This window comes from Leptinotarsa decemlineata, unplaced genomic scaffold (genome assembly GCF_025532065.1).
Source record: "Leptinotarsa decemlineata unplaced genomic scaffold, Ldec_3_MD MMD2_tig00026330_RagTag_RagTag, whole genome shotgun sequence".
NCBI classification, from domain to species: domain Eukaryota; kingdom Metazoa; phylum Arthropoda; class Insecta; order Coleoptera; family Chrysomelidae; genus Leptinotarsa; species Leptinotarsa decemlineata.
The window spans coordinates 11,282,951-11,304,046 of NW_027412690.1; the positions used below are offsets into that span (position 1 = coordinate 11,282,951).

The following is a 21,096-nucleotide window of genomic DNA, read 5'->3' on the forward strand; positions in this document are numbered from 1 at the left end:
GCCTACGAACCATTCAGTTTAACTGTTAGATTGTATACGATCATAATACTTCAAGTTCTTTAGTATTCGGATCTGGAAGGTTTAGTGGTCACAAACCTACCTTAGTTTAATTTCTGACGGAGTTGATCAGTTTCCTGGGAGGATAGGGACAGTGTCATAAAGCAACAGCTTTGTGAAACTCAAGTACCTACATGTGAAATTGTTCAATTGTTAACATGGATAGTGTTATTAATTTGTAAGGGGTCAGTTCTTTCATAATTACATTTGATATAATTTTTATTTTTATAATTACATAGAACTATAAATATCAAAACAAAATGATTGTCAAATGTCCATTTTTCTATCACCTTCAATTAATCAATCTGAAGAATATGTCAATTACAGGAATGAAGTAGTAAAAAAATACACTGAATCTTCTGGAAAAAATATATCATTTATTTTTCATATATCTTTTTTATCATAATATTTAACCATTGCTTGGTTTTGGAAGTTTTACACATAACCATACCATTTACAGATTATCAATTTGTAATTTCTTTGTTATCCTTCAATTATCAACATATACCTTCGAAATAATCATAGGAATCGTCATCTTGACGATGATAATTTTGTGGTTCAATAAGTTCGTAGGTCTGGGTGGACCTGAAGTATGTTTGTGGTTTCAAGTACATTCTGTTCGCTATTATTCCGAGATCTAAGGCCACAAAATATTTATATTCGTCTTCATCTGAAACAAAGAGAAATTTTGCAACTGAACTTTATATTTTTGTGGGAACTCGTATGTATAGATGATGAATAGCACGGGTACCGAAATAGAGCCCTGTAAAACTTCCACTCTCCGAATGTGGAGAGTTATAGCAATTTTCTTCTGCATTCTGTTTTGTAATACGACTGTATTCTATGTGAAACCAATATATTGTAGGAAAGCACCTAGTGCTAACTTCTGGAAGTGCTAGTGCTAACAACAGGAAGTGGAGAAAGTTGGTGAAGAAACAATGCCCAAATGCAGAACGAAAACAGGACAACTATGAAGCCGCCAACGTCATCAACATGAGTTCCCGCCTGCGCACGGACATAGAGGAATCCTTGTTGAGGAAAGGTCTAAGCTTCGCCATTGCGCCAACATCTGTGCCCACTTTGGAAATAATAACCGCAGTGGAATCCACCAGTTCCCTTATTGATCAGATTAAGGTAGAAGAATTCTGATGGAAAATCAGACAATAGCTAGATCGAGAACCACTTCCAACATCTAACATCAGCAATAAAGAACAAAGAGCCCTGAACGGACTACGTAAAGACAACACCATCAAGATCTTACCTGTAGATAAAAGAAATGCTATTGTTGTGATGGATACTGAACTCTACGAACAGAAGATCAAAGAGGTGCTTGAGAAAGGAAAATACACGAATATCGTGAGAGACCCTGCTGCACCAATTGAAAGGAAGTTGTACCAGACCTTTAAATAACAACAAGTCTATTTTTCGGAAAAAGAGATATTGCTAACACCGTACAACAGTAAGCCTCCTCACTTGTATGGACTACCCAAAATCCACAAGAAGGATGTTCCGCTCAGACCGATCGTTAGATCCAGAGCTTCAGCCACTCAGAGTTTGTCCAGACTTTTACTTCCAATAATTGAACCACTGCAAGGAAAAACATCATCTTTTGTGAAAAATTCAAGGCACTTTATTGAACTACTAGGGACTGTATCTGAACCAGGAATCCAACCACCATCAATCGACTAAGAGAGGAATCATCAAGACTCTTCTAGATCGTGCTTTCGGGCTCTGGTCTCGAAAAGGGGCTAGGCCTCATCAAAAATGACCTTCAACGGAATGATTCCTCCAAAGTGGTGGTGGAACACCACCAACCAGTACTTGTACTTCCCTACATCAGAGGATTGCCGGAAAGGATAAGAAGGGTTGGGTCCAAGTATAACATCAGAATCTTCTTCAGATCTGGGAACACTATCCGCAGCAGTCTCACGAAAACCAAGCCACCAAACGCGGACTGCGATTCCAAGAATTGCATTTACCGGATGCCCTGCGAGTGGGGAGAATCATACATCGGTGAAACTAAGAGACCATTGAAAGCTAGCATTGCCTAGCACAAGAAACACACACAGCGAGAAGAAACCAGCAAATCCGGAATACCAGAGCATGTTTGGAGTTTGTTTCACAAAAAATGAACTTCTCAGTATGTATATTAAAGTACTTACCTAAACCTATCAATGTCTTCGCCATCTCCTGCCAAGGGTTCCAAAGAACCATATCTGGTAAATTTGTTTTAGTTATTTTGAGAACTTTTTCCCAGTCTCCAGTTTTATCTAAATACATTTCTTTTGATATCCTTTGATACAGTATATCAGTGTGTTGGGAAATAGTAACCTCGTTTCTTAGCTCTGTAAACATGTTTTTCTCTGGATCCTGATTGTGGAAATACCGACAATTTTTCAATCCCCTAATCTTACATTTGGCAACATCCGGTACTTTGAAGTAAGCATGATGCATGCAATTGAAATCCATAGGAAACTCCTTGCTTAGGTTTTCTATCGTGAGCTTGATTTCTAGTTGTCGTTCCCGAAGAGTGATTCTACAGAGTATAGAGAACTGAGAGCTCCAGAGTGATTCTGTGAAGGCATCACTGCTCAAACTGAATTCAGCAAAAACATCGCCATTCTTGTTACAAGTAGGCCTTGTCTCCAGCTTCCACAACATGTCTCTAGCGAATCCATGCTTTCTTCCTATACTCCACTTTTCGTGACGAGGGAAAGCCAAACTTATGCCACCGCGAGTGATACCTAGGATTATTTCACAAATATCATGATATTAATAATTTTTGAGGTTGAGAAAAGACAGCTATACATTTGAAAACAAAGATTTCGGAGATATCCAGAGCAAAAATGAATATTAATTCAGCATTAACGACTGATTTTTGGGGTCTAGCTATGGAGGTTTGCAACCATTTTTCCCAACTCTTACTTTAGAAAATACAGAATTTGGAATAGTTCGTAAAAATTTACTCTAAGCCGCACTTTTATTCCAATTATATACGTAAAATGTGCTATTCTGAGGCAAATAAGCTTTTTGTGTGGAAAAATCGTTGTGCCGAGTGCAAAAAATGTTCGAGTCCGCAAAATGAACTATAGCTACCTGATGATATACTCACCTACATAGGATAGTTCTGTTCGTCTGCCAAGAAATATTTGTTCCTCGTTCTCAATTCTCCATGAGGTAATCGTTGCTCCTTTTAAATTTACTGCGCAAGTCGTGTAATCTCCCTTGTTGAGAATCACAACCTGATTTTCGAACATTTTGCTTGTCTGGACAAACCATCACCAATATTTTTACAGAAATATCCCAAACGGGTACAAATAGTCTAGTAATTTAGAAAATAACCCGAGATATCTTCAGCTCAATATTTCATTTCGACATTGACAGATTTCATCACGCTCTGGATTTATAATTCAGAAAGTTTTGGCTTTCTATTTCTTCAAGTTTATAAAAAAAATGTAGGAGTCGTCCATAGAAAGAAAGGAAGCAATGAATTTCAGAAATTTAACTCTAGAAAAAGATGTGCAAAGAAGTAACATTCAGACACAAACTGGAAGAAGAACCTACTTTCATATAAACGTTGAATAAATACTATATTTTTTACTTTTTAACCGATTCAGTTATGTACGCCCATGGAACAGCCACTTGAAAATGTTTAGTCACTCCCCCGCTGAAGGAGGAAGAGTATAAACTATATACATCCAACAAAATAACCAAGCAGACATATGCTTGATCAAAGCATTATCACCACGCACATTTGCATCTATTGGGTAAAATAAACAAGCCTCCTTAAGCTGGTCAATCAGATTCAACTGCAATCGGCTGGCGAAATTCATATTACAGTGTTGCAGTGGCCAGTTACGTTTTAACGCCTGTGATGTGTACATATACGGTATTTCAAAGTTTGAAATTTTTTAAATGTCAAGTACTGACAGGGCTGAAGAAACTGCTAATTTGTGTATCTACATTCCACTCCGTTGCTTAGTTGGACAGAATATTGTGCAATCTAAAGTTGTCGGCACTCTCAAAGGCCAAAAAAACCAATACATAGAAAAGAACCGGCTGCGAACCAGTCCACGTGGACTGTATAATTGGCGGTCCATATTGGATAATTTATACTAACCGAATCTTATGATTGGCTGAAGAGTGATAGCATTAAATTTGAAGTCATGTTATGGTGACGAATAGAAATTGGGAAATGCGGGGATGGTTATCGCCGCCCTATTCAGTTCAGGAATTGATCGCGATTGAGTGTTGGAACGTCCGTCTACAAAGAAGGTATGCGGATGTCATGTGCTATCGTGTGGCTCCGTTTTGTATTGTGTTGAATATTGAAATGTGGGATGTCAAAAAAGTGATGAATAAATGACCCCCTTTATTCACGCCGGTATCCAGGCCGGGGTGGTTCGGATAATCACGTAAAGGGGGCTGTATATGTGGAAAAAAACCAAAAGGTCTCCCAAGCAGGAGGCGACTTCGAAACATATCAAATTGTTTTTATGTTAAAAAATATTACTGTTTTTTATTATAAAAAAATCAATAAAAAAGGGGTGGCAGCATTGCTTCGAGCAAGACCGCTGCACCCCCCGACGAAGCTTCTGTCAATTCGATAGGAGGTGCCTGGACAAATGCATTTTATTCTAGCATTCAATCTCTCCGTTATAGAAGGGAATTTTGTCAATATGTCAAAACTAGTCCAAAGCTGAATTTTAACATGACTCTGTAGTTGACGGTGTGCTTCAAAAACTACAAACTGACCTCAGTTGATTTTCCAAATGATCACTGACGATTGGTTTAGGTATAAATATATCGTAACAATATTACGTTGTGTTTGCTTTAGAGATACTTGAGAATACGCGGCCTCTTTACGTTCATATTAATTTTCATGATGTGGAATCTATCTTGCAATTGAAATGCATATGTGTATACACAACATGTGTACACCAATCGGTCTTATGTCTAGTTTCTATTGCAATTGTAAACAAATCACTTAAAATACCCTGAAGATGAAAATAAATAAGAACAGTGGCGGTCTGGATTATCAAATGTGCTGCTGAGTCATCTATCGTGAAGGATATAAGAATATAATAGCTCATTTGTAATATTTCACAGAAGATAGTAATGCAAATTACTGTGAAACAACGGGGCGACTTCATGTTCGACAGATTTTCTAAGTGCAAAAAAAACTCTCATTCAATAATCTGACGATTTCAATCTGATGCAAACTCGCGGCCATTATTATAATGCGCAAAGAAAATTCGCCATTTTGATATACTCAAGCGCGTCAGATTGAGATATATATGGTTCATCTTCATGTTTTAGAAGTACTGTCTCATAATCTGACGATTATCTAGAGGGATTCCCTTAATCTGACAAAAACATATTTTTTTTATTTTTTTTATTCATTGAACTCAATTAATTGATAAGCTCAGGAAATAGCATGCAAATAAATAAGTGTATGTTTTTTAAGTATAATATTTGTATTTATAAGAAGATAATTTTTTAAAAAATGCTCAAAAAAATAATTTCTCATAATCAATTGATTAATAATAGTAACGTTAGTTACAAATAAAAGTGGTAAAAAACAAAGAAAGTTTAATTTCTCTTTTCTTCATTATGATTTCCGACCACGGTAACGGTTACATCTATCAATTAAGCATTATCTTCATCACGAACGAGTCTCTGTGATCAGCTGTGATGGCGTTATGGCAACAGAATTCAGAGTGGGGACTGAGTGAGAGAGTAATAAATAGAGAAAAAGTGAATATAGAATAGAGGAATAAAAACTCGGAGAGGGAATATAGGCATCACACAGCTGCTCGCAATAAACTTTATCGAGGAATTTTTGTCATTTCGGCTTGCGGAAATCGTCAGATTATATATTTTTTCGTTATCCTTGAATTATTTCCTTCAAAATAAAAAAAAATAGCTACACTCGAGAATGTCGAAATGACGTTATTTTTAAAAATTTTTTACAACTTTGCTCCCCTTCCCTTTCTTTACGTCACTCTTAAATTGTCAGATTACTGGAATATACACTTTTTAGCAGGTAATCAACTCACCCTACCTTAATCTGACGAGCTCGATAATTTCTGATGATCGATTTTTTTTTTACTAACCTGATCCTTTATCCTTCACGGGCGGCCTTATATATGGGGCTCATATTTGGTGGAGGTACTTATCCATAACACTGAGTGAGGTGACTTCAATAACTCTGCCACAAATTGTTTAATTAACATAAGAAACGAAACATTCGTTTGGAATATTTCAAGATCACCTAAAATCTAAATGATAAACATTTTTGAATCAATATAAAAGGAAAAAATACGAGTATTTGTTACTAACTTCATAGAACTGAACTGAACGAATGCCTTACTTGAAAATTCCTGGCTATGACGATGTACTAATGAAGACGTAAATTCGATCAAATTTCAAAACAGTTCAGTATCGCTTGCAAATCAACAATCATCTTCGTTTATGTAAAAGTTTATATTTGCTCAGCTACTGTAGTTACGTATACTTGTTAGAAATTCCTTTATATATATATATATATATATATATATATATATATATATATATATATATATATATATATATATATATATATATATATATATACCAGAATTTTATAGGAATTTTATTCAACGGGATGTGTCTGTGTGGATATAAACAATACAGGATATTCAAAGATAAAATATAATAGGGAACGATACATCTTGCTAACATAAACAATTCTGTTTATAAGATGAAAATATGTTGTATCCAGGAAAGTTTCAACTTGTACATTTGCCTTGTGTGAAACAAATAGCTCTGTTCGTTATTCAATTGTTAAAACTGAATTCAGAAATTTGCAAAATGAAATACATAGCAACAATGAAATAGTTATGTAAAATAATAATAATGCCTCACAAATGAACGTAGGTATGGTAAATTCGGCATTATCTGAGAGTGAAAAAATTTCAGGAATGCAAACATGCCGGAATGCAACATAGTCGTCTCAAGCAAGTGGTACTGCGATTCATTCACAAATTCACTGAGATATTTCTACCCGATATGCACCGTGAGGATGCCGCTAACAAGCCATTAAAATAGTGAGTTGCGGCCGACGGTTTTTATCATATTGTGTTAAAGTTGGTATTAATATGCGTCGGACTGGGGGTCTTAATATGATATATTCTGTATGTTGCGAAGATAACTGAAAAATCGTGAAAACTAATTTTGTTTAAATATTTCATTTTGAGAAGGAGAATTTATATTTGAAATAGTTTTTTTATTTAGGTTTGTGGCTTTCTACAGATCTATTAAAAAATCAGATTATCTAACTCAAAAATAAATACAAATTACTGCATTTGATAAATTGGCTTTTTGAAAAAAATTCCATTGATGAGTGCAGTGTGTCTGTTGATGGTATATTCAAAGAAATATCTATTCATACAGCCTTCAAATAAACAATATTATTCCAATCCCCTACAACTAAATACTTATTTGATGGAGAATCTTCAATTTCGAAAACCCTCATCTTCGAAGTGATTTCCTATGTGAAACAAAACCAACGCGATTACAATCTTTCTTCATCACACATGCCGCATCGGTTTGTGAGGGCGCCTAAATTTATTTTCTCGGTCGATAGTTGTACCGTTGTACCGTAAGATTGCTTATCTTAAATAGTTCTAAATAAAAGTCCACAATAGCATATAGGTATCTACCTCATATGAAGTAGATACTATATGCAAAATACTGAGCCATGAATTCTCATAAAAATTTATACAATTGTTGTTTTGAGTGTTTAAAGTAGATAAACTTTGTCTTTTACATTAAATAATTTGGACGAATCTTTTGAAAGTTATCACGGTAAGATCAACTTTGCGCAACGCAGTAAGCCATTACTCGTCGCGTCTACTGTAAGACAACGGAGGAAGATGCGCGGGGGTAGAGGGACAGCCTGAGCAATGAAGCGCCGTCGCCGAAAACGCGACCCGAACGTGGGCAGACATGTGAAGGCAGATGTAGTTGACGGTTGTGTTAGTTTTGAATTTCTTCATAGCTAACATAACTCGATTCTCGAAGCTATTCATTACTCAGTAGAGTTGACATATTTTTTTATTTACTGTATTTTGGAAGTGAAAATATAAATTACTAGCTGCTACTCGCTCTTGTATCACCGTACAGCCGAAGCTACTGAACCTAGAATCTTGAAATATGCAGGTTGGTTCTTTGTATAGCGTAAATAAGCACCAAGAAAGGGAATCAGGAATTTCCACCCCAAGGGGGAAAAAGGGTTCAGGATCCGTCAGTTTTGAAGTTGGAAACCTCAAGTTTTTGGTTGATAAAAAATATTGTAACTATTTGTTGAAGTAGTCTGTCACGAAATTTAATGTGACTAACCAAATTCTACGCGGGCAACAACTAGTACTATAATATTTTTCCTGTGCCAAAACCATCTATTTTTCTTGCACTTTATCGGTCAATATTTGATTTATTAATAAATTTTTTGGGACTCTACTGAATGTCTGTCCTGAATATTCTATCACATTGAATTTGAATCCGAAGCCGCCCCTGACCAGTACGCCGGCCGATTCATGGAACAAACACATGACATCACCGCGAAAGAATGCAGTCGGGAATCGCCGGTAAAATTCTAGTACCGAACCGACTATAGATTTCTAGAAAGGACCATTACCGATATAAGCACGTCTTCCCGACCCAAGAGGGCAGTTCAGAAAGTGATTCGAGCGGCTAAACAAGAAATTCAAATAGTGGAAACAAATTAAGTGTTAGTTATTAAGTGTTTTAATAAATAAATAGTTTGTTTGAATTGGAGGGGTTATATTTTTAAGAGTGATGAGGGAATCTTCCAAAGAAAGGAAGAAAGTCATCCTCACTGGTCAGTGAGGATGACAGTGTTCCATGTAAGTGCAATTTGTTACCATTCATTTAAAGTAGAACTCATGTGGATTATATCTGATTTTTATTCCACAACGAATGTTTGAAATACAAACTGAGTAGAGAAAAGTATCTTCTGTATAATTCAGTGTTCATATAGAAGTATTTGTTTCAAAATTATTTTTTTTTTTTCGTGTAATTCAATGTTTATATGAAAGTAGCTGTTTCAGGAGGACTTTCTTTCAGTTTGTGTCTGAAAGTTACTTCTTTGCATGATCTACACATCCATGTATAGAGTTACTTATTTTCAAATTGATTACTTTCTTTCTTTCTTTGGAAGATTACCTCATCCTTTTTTTTTGTATCAACTTTCCCAAAAGTTTATCTCAACTTTGTTATCGTTTTTACGCATAGAGAGAAATAATCAGTCTGAGTTGTGCGCCTCTGATATTACCGAACAACTAGCTGTAGGTTATCATAGGTATCAATAAAATCAAGTGAACCTTGTGAACTATGAAAAAACATTCCAATCCGGCCTATTGATAACCCAACATGCAAATTTCATCACAAATTCGCTATTTTCCCGTTTTGCTATCACACCTTGAAGTTGCACAGAGAAATCCTGCGCGAGTTTTCAGCTGTTTCAGAAGGCTCACAGTAGATAATCGCGATAGTCTTAGTTGGCCGCGCTTCCGGATAAAGAGCGTCGGGACGCCTGGTGAGACGCGTGCTAGGTGCATCCATTGAGTGACAGGTGCCGATGGAATGTGTTAATCGCAGTGAATTTTCGTAATCGGTTCAGGAAAAAAAAACTATGGTCGGCTACTACAATCAAGGTAGATTATTTTTATCTGGCGTGCGATCTGATTCTGCAACTTATTTTTAGTTTGTTTATATTCGTGGAGTTCGGTGTGAGTAACAAGTCGTTTTTTTCCTGAGAGGTTTCGTCAGAGGATGGACTGTAGAATCAGTGGAAATTTAATATAAAAAAATAGTAAATATTTCCAACAACAACATATTCAAATTACATCTGAGAGGGAATTTATCGTAGATGATTTCGATATGGATGTTATTTTTAAACACGAATGAATAATTTCAATAAATGATTTGAATAGTGCCCACCTGTATAAATATTCAAAGGAGTACTTTCGTAATTGGATAGAACTGGTCGATACTTGATGAAAATCCATAATAAAACTAAGTAATATACTTTATTGTATAATTTTCACTATACTGGGTTTTACAAAAACCGCTACACGTGTTTTGCTATACAATAGCACTTGAGGAAGCTACTATATAGCGAAACACGTGTCATGTGTTTTGTAAAACCCTTCATAGTGAAAGCATACCTGTATCTCTGTATCTGTAGAGTAGGGAGGGTGAGTATAGATCCACAGCACCTACGCCAGATCCTCCCGAGGAGTTGTCCACCTAGGTCACCGTCCATCCTGTCCTTTCCAGGAAGGTAGACAGGTCACTAGGAGACATATCCTTTATATCGGCAGGTGTAGGCCAAAATTCTTCGAACACACACTTTCTTTGGCAACTTTGAGGTGTCTCACGGTAGCCTCCGCGAAGGTTTTGAAAGGTGCAGTGACATTACTGTCGTTGCGCAGCTTCTTCAACCTTCTTGGGGTTCCCTCCGTGGAGGTGCACCTGCGGCCATTCAGCTGTCGGCACGACTCCTCACAGCTTAGCTTGGGTAGGCTGGTCCACGGTGGCATGTTTACAAAGGCTTTTGAGGAATTTTAGTTCCCCTCACCCTACTTATTTCTGCCACTAACCAGGAGTTCGGCGAGCCCGTCCGTGTTGTTACCCCTATTTTTAAAAAGGGTGACCCCCATCTAGTTGACAGTTACAGACCCACTACGGTACTGTTATTCATCAGCAAAATTGTTGAGAAATGTATCCACAGTAAAATGCTTTCCTTTCTGGATAAATATAAAATCATTACGATCACCAGAATGGTTTCCTGCCTGGTAGATCGACGGAGAGTGCGGCTGTTTCACTTTCCAATTACATATATTCCTCGCTGGATCAAAAAAATTACGTGGGCGCACTTCCCTTCGATCTATCAAAGGCTTTTGATTCAATAAATACAAATGTTACTTTATCAAAATTAGAGAGTATTGGATTCTGTCGTAATTTCTTGTCATGGCTGTCCTCATATTTAAAACATAGAAACATATTAGTGAATATCGCAGGATGTGAATCTTCGCTAAAACAAATGGAACTAGGTGTTCCTCAGGGTTCCATATTGGGGCCGTTCTTTTTCCTGTGCTATATAAATGACATGCCACGTCACGAAAGTTCCAACAATATCATTCTATATGCGGATGACACGACAATAGCTACGGAGGCCAACTCTCTCGAAGAACTGGAGGATAAACTCCAAATTTTGACTGAAGAATTCACGTACTCGTGTCGTAGGAATTCTTTAACTATCAACTGCGAAAAAACGGTATGTATTCAATTTTCCAATAGAGTGACGGCCTATGAGCCACTGAACACCTCTCCCAATATTGAGTTTTCAGAACATACAAAGTTTTTCGGAGTGTATCTCGATGAAGACATGAGCTGGAAGACCCACATTAATTATGTTATTGAAAAGTTACGTAGTAGTTACTATGCGATTCTACAGCTAAAGAATATTCTTTCTGCAGAACAATTACTACATAGCTTATTGTCATATCTCGTACAATGTATTGCTTTGGGGGAATGCAGTCGATGCTTCTAGAGTATTTATATTGCAAAAAAAAATTATACGACTCATATACAATCTTCCACATAATGAAACATGTTAAAATCACTTTAGGAAGAGTAGAATGCTTACACTTCCAAAATATTTGAATTCAGACATGCACCATTCCCCTTCTAGAAACGGTAACCTACTCAGGATCCCAAAACAATCCAGCTCGTTGTACGAGAAATCTCCAAATTTTACTGGCATTAAATTAGAGAATTGAAAACTGAAAGCACCAAAGATTCACATAAGGATTTTTTACATGATAAGGCAGAATATGTCGTTTACCACTGATGATTTTCAGTGCAGAATAGGCACGTTGTAGGGGTTAATTGAATTTTTCAAATCTCAGATCTACATCCATCAAAACACTAACATTTTTTGCTACACTAAAAATATGTAGTGGCTCATTTCGATTGCAGAAATTCGCTGTTATTCATTATGGAACGGTGAAGTCTTGGACCAAATATCATTACTATGACTGTTTGAAGGTGATTGACAATGTTTCGTGATGAATTTCACTAGTTAGGACTTCCATTGTCTACTATATAAAATGATTTGAAATCCCTGAAACAAGTAAAAAAGGATAATCTAAAAAGAATAGTTGAAAATAACAATTATATTAAGCAACAATAAATCTGAAATGAAATGATAGTGAAATAACCTACAAGTAAAAATATAATAATTGAATAAATAAAAATTAAAGGAATTAAAAAAGAACTAGACGCCTTTCTGAAACACATCAACAGCGTGAGACCTTCCATCACTTTCACAATGGAGAAGGAAATCCACAATGAATTGCCATTCTTAGACGTTTTGGTGAAGAGGACCGACACTAAGTGGGAAACATCTGTATACCGAAAACCCACTCATACGGGACAGTATCTGAACCACGAATCCAACCACCATCAATCGACAAAAAGAGGAATCATCAAGACTCTATTAGACCGTGCTTTTGGGCTCTGTAATACAAAGGAAGGTCTCGAGAAGGAACTAGACATCATCAAAAATGATCTTCAGCGGAATGGATACTCCAAAGTGATGGTAGAAAAGACTTTGGCTAAAAGACAGCAGGAGTCTCGCAAGGAAGAGAAGCCGTCACAACCAGTGCTTGCACTTCCCTACATCATAGGATTATCGGAGAGGATAAGAAGAATTGGTTCCAAGTACAACATTAGAACCTGTTTCAGATCCGGTAACACTATCCGTAGCAGCCTCACGAAAACCAGGCCCCCAAACGCGGACTGCGATTCCAAGAATTGCATTTACCGGATACCCTGTGAGTGCGGAAAATCCTATATTGGTGAAACTAAGAGGCCATTGAATGTTCGCATTGCCGAGCACAAGAAGCACACACAGCGAGGAGAAACCAGCAAATCAGGAATAGCAGACCATGTTTGGACCCATCAACACAACATCGAGTGGTCCCAAGCTGAGATCTTGCACAGAGAGGAACATTGGTTCAGGAGAAAATTTAAGGAAGCCGCATACATGTTGTCCAACAACGTATTCAGCCAGGCCAGCGTAGATATACGAAACATATGGAAACCCATCATCAAACGAAAAATGACCAACTCCCGCCAAAACGGTCATCTCTCACGGAATCAGTGAAGCGGAAAATGGAAAGTAGAGAAAGTGAAAGTATTTCAATTACCTATAAAATAGTCATCTCTCGGAGGAATCAGTCCAGTCATCACCCGAAAACGATTGTAGATACCAACAATCGAAACGTCGTGAACTAACGTGACTTGGAATCTCTACACTTTTTTATTTTTTTATTTTTTTTATTTTTTTTTATTATTTTCTTTTTTCATTCCTTTAATTTTTATTTATTCAATTATTATATTTTTACTTGTAAAAGTATCACTATCATTTCATTTCAGATTTATTGTTGCTTAATATAATTGTTATTTTCAACTATTCTTTTTTACTTGTTTCAGGGATTTCAAATCATTTTATATAGTAGACAATGGAAGTCCGAACTAGTGAAATTCATTACTATGACTGTTTTGAATGAAGTTTTTCTTATTCCTCAGTGACCGAAAATTTTATATCAACACGTGTTCAATCGTTCAGTATATCAGTGACCCACATCCATTGTCAACATTTGCATTTCTGATGCTTCTTCACGCATGCTTTTCAATATGTTGACCGCACCGTCCCGCATTCGTTCGTATGTTATTGAACCTGGTTTTTAATGAACGGATATATTATCTAATAACGATGCAGAGCTATTAACTGAATTGACTGCCTATCGGTGATAGTACGCAGCCATGTCATGGATCTTGTAAATATTTTTACACCTACATCCTACGTGAGGCATTCTCCGACCTTACTCCACATTTAATTATTCCTGAAGGCATGTTGTTTATTTACTTTAGCACTTGTGTTGGGGAAAAGGTTCACATTTGAAACATTGAGAAGTTTAGTATGAGATTCGTTGGAAACATTTGAAACTACGTGTGCAATAGCTTATTGTGAGACTGAAAATTTTGAGGCCAGTGTGAAATTGTTTTTTTATAATTCCAGCTTATTGAAAACTCTTCTTCCTCGCCAGAACGAAAATACTACCTCCCCATACACTTTTCGATAACGTAGTTAGTATCATCGATATTAATGGAGCATTTGACAATGCACTACCCAAATCTATAGATATAGTCCGTTCATAATTTGACGATAGCACAAAATGAGGGCCCAAGTCATAAAACGGTCGTAAAACTCGTAAAATCATAGGCGGAGGTTCCTGAGGTGTTTATTCATTAAATATAAAGCTTCAGTTTATATTCGAAACTTGCCTTGAAAGGGTGAAGTTGTTACGAACGAAAATAATTTTTGGTTTAGTACATTTTTTAATCGCATTTAATTTACGGCTCGTTGGTGTTTCGGCGTCTACGGCAGTAATTAACGTCTCTAATATTTATTTAGCAAATTTTGTGCAGTGCGTGAGTAACTTTTTTTCATATTCCTACAAACATATACGTACCTTTCGTTCCTGCTTGTTTTGTTTGATTGCTTGCGATGGCTTCGTCATCATCATCAACATCATCAAGTTTTACACCGGTACTGTTGCGTACAGTCAGTAAGTCTGTCTATTCACCAAGAGAGAAGACTATTGTTTTGAACGTTCACGATGCTCTGGTTTCTCAGAATCCCACAAACACTGTTCAGAACATAATCAAGAGTTGTGCCAACATGACGGGCGTAGGGGAGTCAACAATATATAGGTTCCTATCAGAAAGAAAAAAAAAAAGGTATAGCTAACCCAAATACAAACGAATACTTAAAGAGGGGGAGAAAACCTATTAAAATTGATGAATTTGCCAAAAATGGTATTCGAAGGAAAATTCACGAATTTTTTTACAAAAAAGAAATACCCAACTTGAACAAAATTTTACAAGAAGTTAGAGACGACCCGGATTTGCCTCATGTCGGACGAACCAAATTGTGGCAAGTTTTAAAAGAATTAAATTTCCGGTGGGAGAAATCAGACCGAAAATCACTTTTGATTGACCGGAAAGAGATAATATGTTGGAGAAGAAGGTATCTAAGATCTATACGAAAATTTCGGGCTGAAGATAGATAGATTTTATTTAACTACTTTACAATATGTTTTGTAGCACGTCAAAAAAGAAAGTCCAATAAAAACTGTTTTACATAAAATTTGAGTATTGCGAGTATTGTAGCTGTGTACATCCGAATTTCTCGGCAACACCGACTGACTTCTATGAATTTCAATTAAAGTGTGAAATAAAAACAAACATGATACAGGCAATTTTTTTTAAAAAACTCTTGACAGTGATCTCTAAAGATAATTTCGGCAAGTACCCTTATTGTCTTCTTCTGCATTTTAAAAATTGTTATCACATGGGAGGAATTACCCCAGAGAGTAATGCCATAGCTGATGTGAGAGTGAAATAATGAAAAATATGTGGTTTTAAGAGTTGTAAAATAAGTTATTATTTTCAATTGTCGTAAAATAAATAAGAAACTAGATACTTTTCTAACTAATTGATCAATATGTGTCTGCCAGTTTGGTCTGTGGTCCAGCACTAATCCAAGCAGTGTTACTCTTTTTGTTTCTTGATTAACAGTTGATTGGTTATTTGCTGTGGTGAAAAATCAGGAGTTACTACGGATTGTTTTAATTTATATATAGGATCATCTCTGGCTAGGAAAAGTATAGAATCGACCATAACTGGCTGGATGTATGCCATGCTGGTAAACAGAACTGTAACTACGACTCTTCAAGGCGAGACCATCGTGTTCTGGGTTATCAGAGGCTGCCCTCAAGGTAGGGTAGTATCTCCCCTTCTGTGGTCGCTCCTGATGGTTAGAAGAGAAGTAGATCTGCAAGATTATGCAGATGACCTTATCGTCTTGGTGAGGTCCACGTCGGGAAGCTTAGCTTGGTAATATCCTCCAAAGCGCGTTGGACGTTGTCCACAGTTGGTGCCTGAGGGAGCAGATGTCTTTCAACCCCAGCAAAACTGTGATAATCTCCTTCACCAGGAGGAGAAAATTGAAAGATCTAACGCCACTTTCCCTCAATGGTAAGGTCATTCCATTTGGAACGGGGGTGAAATATCTTGGCATTGTCCTTGATAAAAAACTCGTCTGGAACGCTCATTTGGAAAAGTTTTACACAAAGCCAGACTGTCCCTATGGACATGTCGAAGGATTTGTGGCAAAACATGGTGTTTAGGCCCCAAACAAATCCATTGGATTTATGTGATGATTGTCAGACCGATGATCATTTATGGCTTTACAGAAAATGGCCCAAGAGAAACACTCTGCCTTACAGAAACAAGCTTGTATGGCTATCAGTGGTGTCATCAGTAGCATACCTTCAGCGTCCATGGAGATCCTTCTAGATCTACTTCCTCTCCACATTTTTCTGGAGAGAGAGGCTAGATGGACTGCATACAGACTTGTGCACATTGCCAATTACACAAGTCGATTCAATGCAGAGTTCAACAGACTGTTGGTTGACATTGGAAGTCACAGCATTCTGGAAATGACCTCTGACTTCATGCCTCCTACTGTCAACTGCGAACTGCCTTATAAAGTACTGTTCCCGAGTAGAGACGACTGGATCCTCCGGGAGAAGTAAATATTAAAAGCAGATAGTTAATGGTTCCCAGATGGACCAAAAACACCTTTCGGTTCTGGTGCAGGTGTTTTCAGTCGCAGACCCAGGACAGAGATATCAACCTGTCCAGGAACCTACGCAACTATATTTCAAGCGGAAATTGACGCTATTGAATTGTGTGCGGAGAGATTGGAAAAATCTAACAGCTTCATCGTGCCAGAACCTGTAATTGGCATCGCTTTAGGCTTTGCCAAACAAAGAATGAACACCTGGATGACAAACAGTTGTTGGACTATAGTAGGGATAAACTACGATGTCTAACAGCCCTTCTTACAGGTCACTTTCATTTGAATCATCATATGTAGAGACTCGGACTGTCGGAAGACACTGTGTGTCGCCTCAGTTTAGAAAATGACGAAACAGCAGAGCACATACTTTGTAACCGCCCTGCTGGGAAACGAATCAGGTTATTAGAGTTCGGCAGAGCCCTACTCTTACCACTCACCATAAAAACTAATCGGCTTCGTTTAGAAGCTGGGTTTATTTCGTGAATAGGTGTGAGCCACAATAAACCCTTCCGGGTTGCGGTGGAGGATCGAATAGGCACACTCACTTTGGACTTAACCTAACCTAAATAAGTATCATCAAGAGATGACTAAAACTATTGCTTTCAGCTATGTTATTGGTTCTATATGTATCTGAATGAATCATTACCTTGCATAATGAGGCCATTGAAGTAATTCCTAACATTTTGATGTTGTTCTATTGTTATTTACCACCTGACTGATACCTATTCTTTACCTTTTTTGTCTTTTTTCTACCTCTTATCGATCTCTTATCAAAGAGCTCCGGATCTAAAGGGAAAAAAGTAATATCTTCTTTGAGGTCACTGTATAACCTTTTACTAGCTGACAAAGTTAATTCCTGATGTTTCATTAATAGCTCTGAAAAAGAAAATGTAGCGGTATGAGACCTCTTGCTGTTGGTACATTTTTTCGAAGTTTGAAAGCCAAAATTTCTTGTTTTACCATGAAAAATAAATTCGGGGACTTATTTCGTCCCGTACAATTCGAACTTGGAACTCCCGGAGAATGCGAAGCAGTTCCTCACGCGAAAGAATCATGGATTTGACACTTTATCTTTTCCATTTCATCGATCAATGTTGAAGACAATATTATCATGCTGGAAAGAGGAGTTCTACAAGGAAATCCTCTAGGGCCTGCCCTTTTCTGCTTGTCCATTGATCATTCAACGAATTCAGTTCAAACTGATTTCAACTGTTAGTACTTAGATGATGGGTCAACTGAGTATAGTTTTCAGACAATTCAAAAATATATTATCGTTAAAAATAAAATAAATACAACAATAAAAATTAATTGGCGCTCCGGGGCGACTTCATTGATTCCAGTGGCGCATTTGCTTTTTCAGCTGCAGGAAAACCCGGAAAAACCTGCAGCGTTCTCTGAAGAAATTGGATTCAAATTGGAATTTGACAAATGTGGAATACTGTTTTGAATTCACAAGACGGTGGTATTGGCAACTTATGAATGGATGAATTTAAAAAAAAAATGTTTTGTATTACAATAAATATCGTGTATATGAATTCATGAAACGAATATAAAACTGTTGATTTATCAAAAACGGCTGATTTGATTTGCAAATTAAAACAACATCGTAATCATGCCTCAGCCACCGTATTCACCAGATTTGGCCCCCTGAGACTTTTTCCTGTTCCCAATATTGAAGAGACCCTTGAAAAGACGAGATTTCGCGACGATTGGCCTTCAGTGGACGTACATTCAAATATATCTGCGATTCATAGAAGAATATCTAACTCCTGCATTTCTTGACAGAAAACAATAACGGTTCATTTCAATAGTGTTAACACTTTTTCATTATTGTGCTTCCCAACATTTTATTATGGTCGACAACATACAACCCTGACCTAAAGAATTATTACAATCCGTGTCACATGCTAACAGTTTATTTTAAAAGTTTATGATATTACGAGAGGCGTGTTTTTAATAACAAAATTGTGCCAACCATCCTACTATCCATAAAACGATTAATAACTACTGTTGTGTTGAGGGAAAATCTCATGGCTTCTTGGCAATGCATTTTTCATTGATGTGACTTCACATTTGAATTTTTATTTTAGTAACACCCATGGACGTATACATGTTATAGGTGAATATATTTATGATGATAGGGAGGATATTAAACTGTCTGAAAATGCTAATATATTGAAACTCACCACGTCACTAAGTGAAACGTTGAAACGTTTAGTATGTTCGTGAAACATATTTCAGACCTACCACGGTCGGCATTGATATATCTATAGTGTGATATTCTCTGTTCTTTTCTAAAAATTAGAAAATAAACAGCGATGTGTTTGAAGAATATTTTCAGCAAATGTTAGACTTCATTCCATATTACTCTGCATTGAGAAAAGCATAGTGTTTTTGACAAACAAACCATACCGTTAGATCAAAGTATGTTTCATGTGTATGCTCATAGTATGTTGAAATCAGAACTGGCTGGTATTCCAGTCGTCACAAAAGAAATAACCAGGAAATGAATTTCTAGCAAAAACATAACATCTGCACTGACAGTAGACAAGCCCTATTAGCTTTGAACAGACAACGTGTTACCTCAGGGCTAGTTACTAGAGTGCCACCAAGATTTAGCCAAAGCCTCGGTAGATAATAACACGTCACACCCATGCTGAATCCCCAAAGAGATGAGATGGAATCAAAGGATGAGTCTTGCCAGAATCACCTTTGGCGATCCTGGAAACTGGCGCCGAAGAAATATCTGGCGATGACCAGGAGAAACATACGCTTGACAGTAGGATTTCTGACTGGCCAACTAAGGAAACAGCTCCATATTATGGGGCTAATGCTCACACCTCTATGCAGGATGTGTGAACAGGAAGATGAAACTGTCAGGCATGGCCTATGCGAGTGTTCGGAGTTATCGTCAATAAGAGAGTGTGTGTTCGACGAGTCTTGTCCTACACTTGCGGAAATATACGGGGTGAGTGGCGGGGGATCACTGTCTCTCTCTTATGGGTGTTTGACAGTCCCCCGGTGCAGACCACACGGCACTCACCCAGTAAAGTTATCGGTCAACCACCCAATCCCGCGTCTGCGGGTAACATGCGTTGGCCGGTTTCAAGCTAGATGTGTGGGAGAGGTGTCTCGTAAGAGCCTTCGGCGGTTACTCATCCAACGCTGGAAAGGTAACTTTCCTAACATGAGTGCCCCTCGGGGTAACGTAAGGGTATGCGGTGCAGACCACACGGCGTACACCCAAAAGTTGTTGATGAACCGCCCTATCCCGCACCTGCACGGGTAATGGGCGCGACATCTTCGACATATGATGTGTGGTAGAGGATGCTCGAAAGAGTCCTCGACGGTTACTCATCAAACGTTGGAAAGGGAACTTTCCTAACATGAGTTCTAGGGGGGAGGTGAGTGCCCGCTCGCGGCTGGTGGCTAGCGAGCCTCATCTCCAACTGGCGTTGGCCTCTTAGGGGCAGCGGCTTCACTAGCGGGTAAAGGGATACGGGGATGCGGTAATCCATTCATGGGTGCATTGCAGCCCCATACCGAGGCACTGGACGGCTTATGCTGTTCCGTGATCCTCGCCTGCTTCTGTACGGATCCGAGCGTTCGAGGTGTCGGGGCTCGCGGTCCTTCCGGGCTCTAGTATCCGAGTCTAGTCTTGGAGGGCACCAAGGCAGACGCTTGAGGTGTCGGACCCCGGTTGGACGGAGCTACTAGTATCCGAGCTTAGGACCCCGACCGGCCACTTCCGGGACCATATTCCCAATTGATTTGGCATGGTTGGCGGGGGCAGGTGTGCGACGCGAGCACTCTCTGGCGAAAGAAGAGCTTAGTTAACTTGTACGAACGTTCGGTCGAACGCTGCCGATGGTCCTGTCTCTTGGTTAGCCACACTAAGTAGATGTAAGGAGGCAACTCCGGGTTCGGTGAGCGGGAGGAAGCCCTGCGAAATCCTGTTGGTGTGGGGTGAGGGGCGATACCCGCAAGGATTTCCCGAAAATCCACCCCTCCACACCCGATCGCATCCAACGCCAGGGTGCGTCTGGGGGGCCTAACCGGCCCCCCAGGCCCCCCGGTGCGGTCGTAACTATGACTCTCTTAATGGCACAAAAACGAAATATTATTTCTTCTGATGCATCTGCCCCCTTATCTTCGCGAACTTAATTCCATTGAAGACATTTGGGTTCAAGAGTTTTGTTGTAAGGAGAAATACGAAATTCACAGTGATAGGCATGGGCGCCAACAGCGGGGTGCTAGGG

General features: G+C 38.2%; 2 protein-coding genes across 10 annotated transcripts in view; one reads left to right on the top strand and one right to left on the bottom strand.

The window, feature by feature from the left end:
- LOC111505360 (uncharacterized) overlaps positions 1-6,510 on the bottom strand; it is a 48,830-nt gene extending 42,320 nt beyond the window's left edge. For 2 of the 6 annotated variants that reach the window (XR_012467397.1, XR_012467396.1), the window contains exons 1-3: positions 3,170-3,466; positions 2,220-2,801; positions 566-727 (exon numbers count right to left, since the gene is read on the bottom strand). Coding sequence is in view for 2 of the 6 variants with exons in the window: in XM_074183135.1 (XP_074039236.1) it covers positions 555-727; positions 2,220-2,718 (672 nt within the window). In the remaining 4 variants the exon portion in view is untranslated. Of the gene's footprint in view, positions 1-412; positions 728-2,219; positions 2,802-3,169; positions 3,468-6,173 lie in introns of those variants that run through there. The other 4 variants (XM_074183135.1, XM_023160156.2, XR_012467398.1 and 1 more) reach the window with 4 other exon arrangements.
- The window catches only part of LOC111505359 (aminopeptidase N), a 120,951-nt gene that overhangs the window by 46,064 nt on the left and 53,791 nt on the right, over positions 1-21,096 (top strand). The window contains exon 1 of one of the 4 annotated variants that reach the window (XM_074183114.1): positions 9,591-9,773. The exons of the other annotated variants lie outside the window; for them this stretch is intronic. Within the exon in view, the coding sequence (XP_074039215.1) occupies positions 9,752-9,773 (22 nt within the window). The 5' untranslated portion in view covers positions 9,591-9,751. Of the gene's footprint in view, positions 1-9,590; positions 9,774-21,096 lie in introns of those variants that run through there. 4 annotated transcript variants of the gene reach the window in all.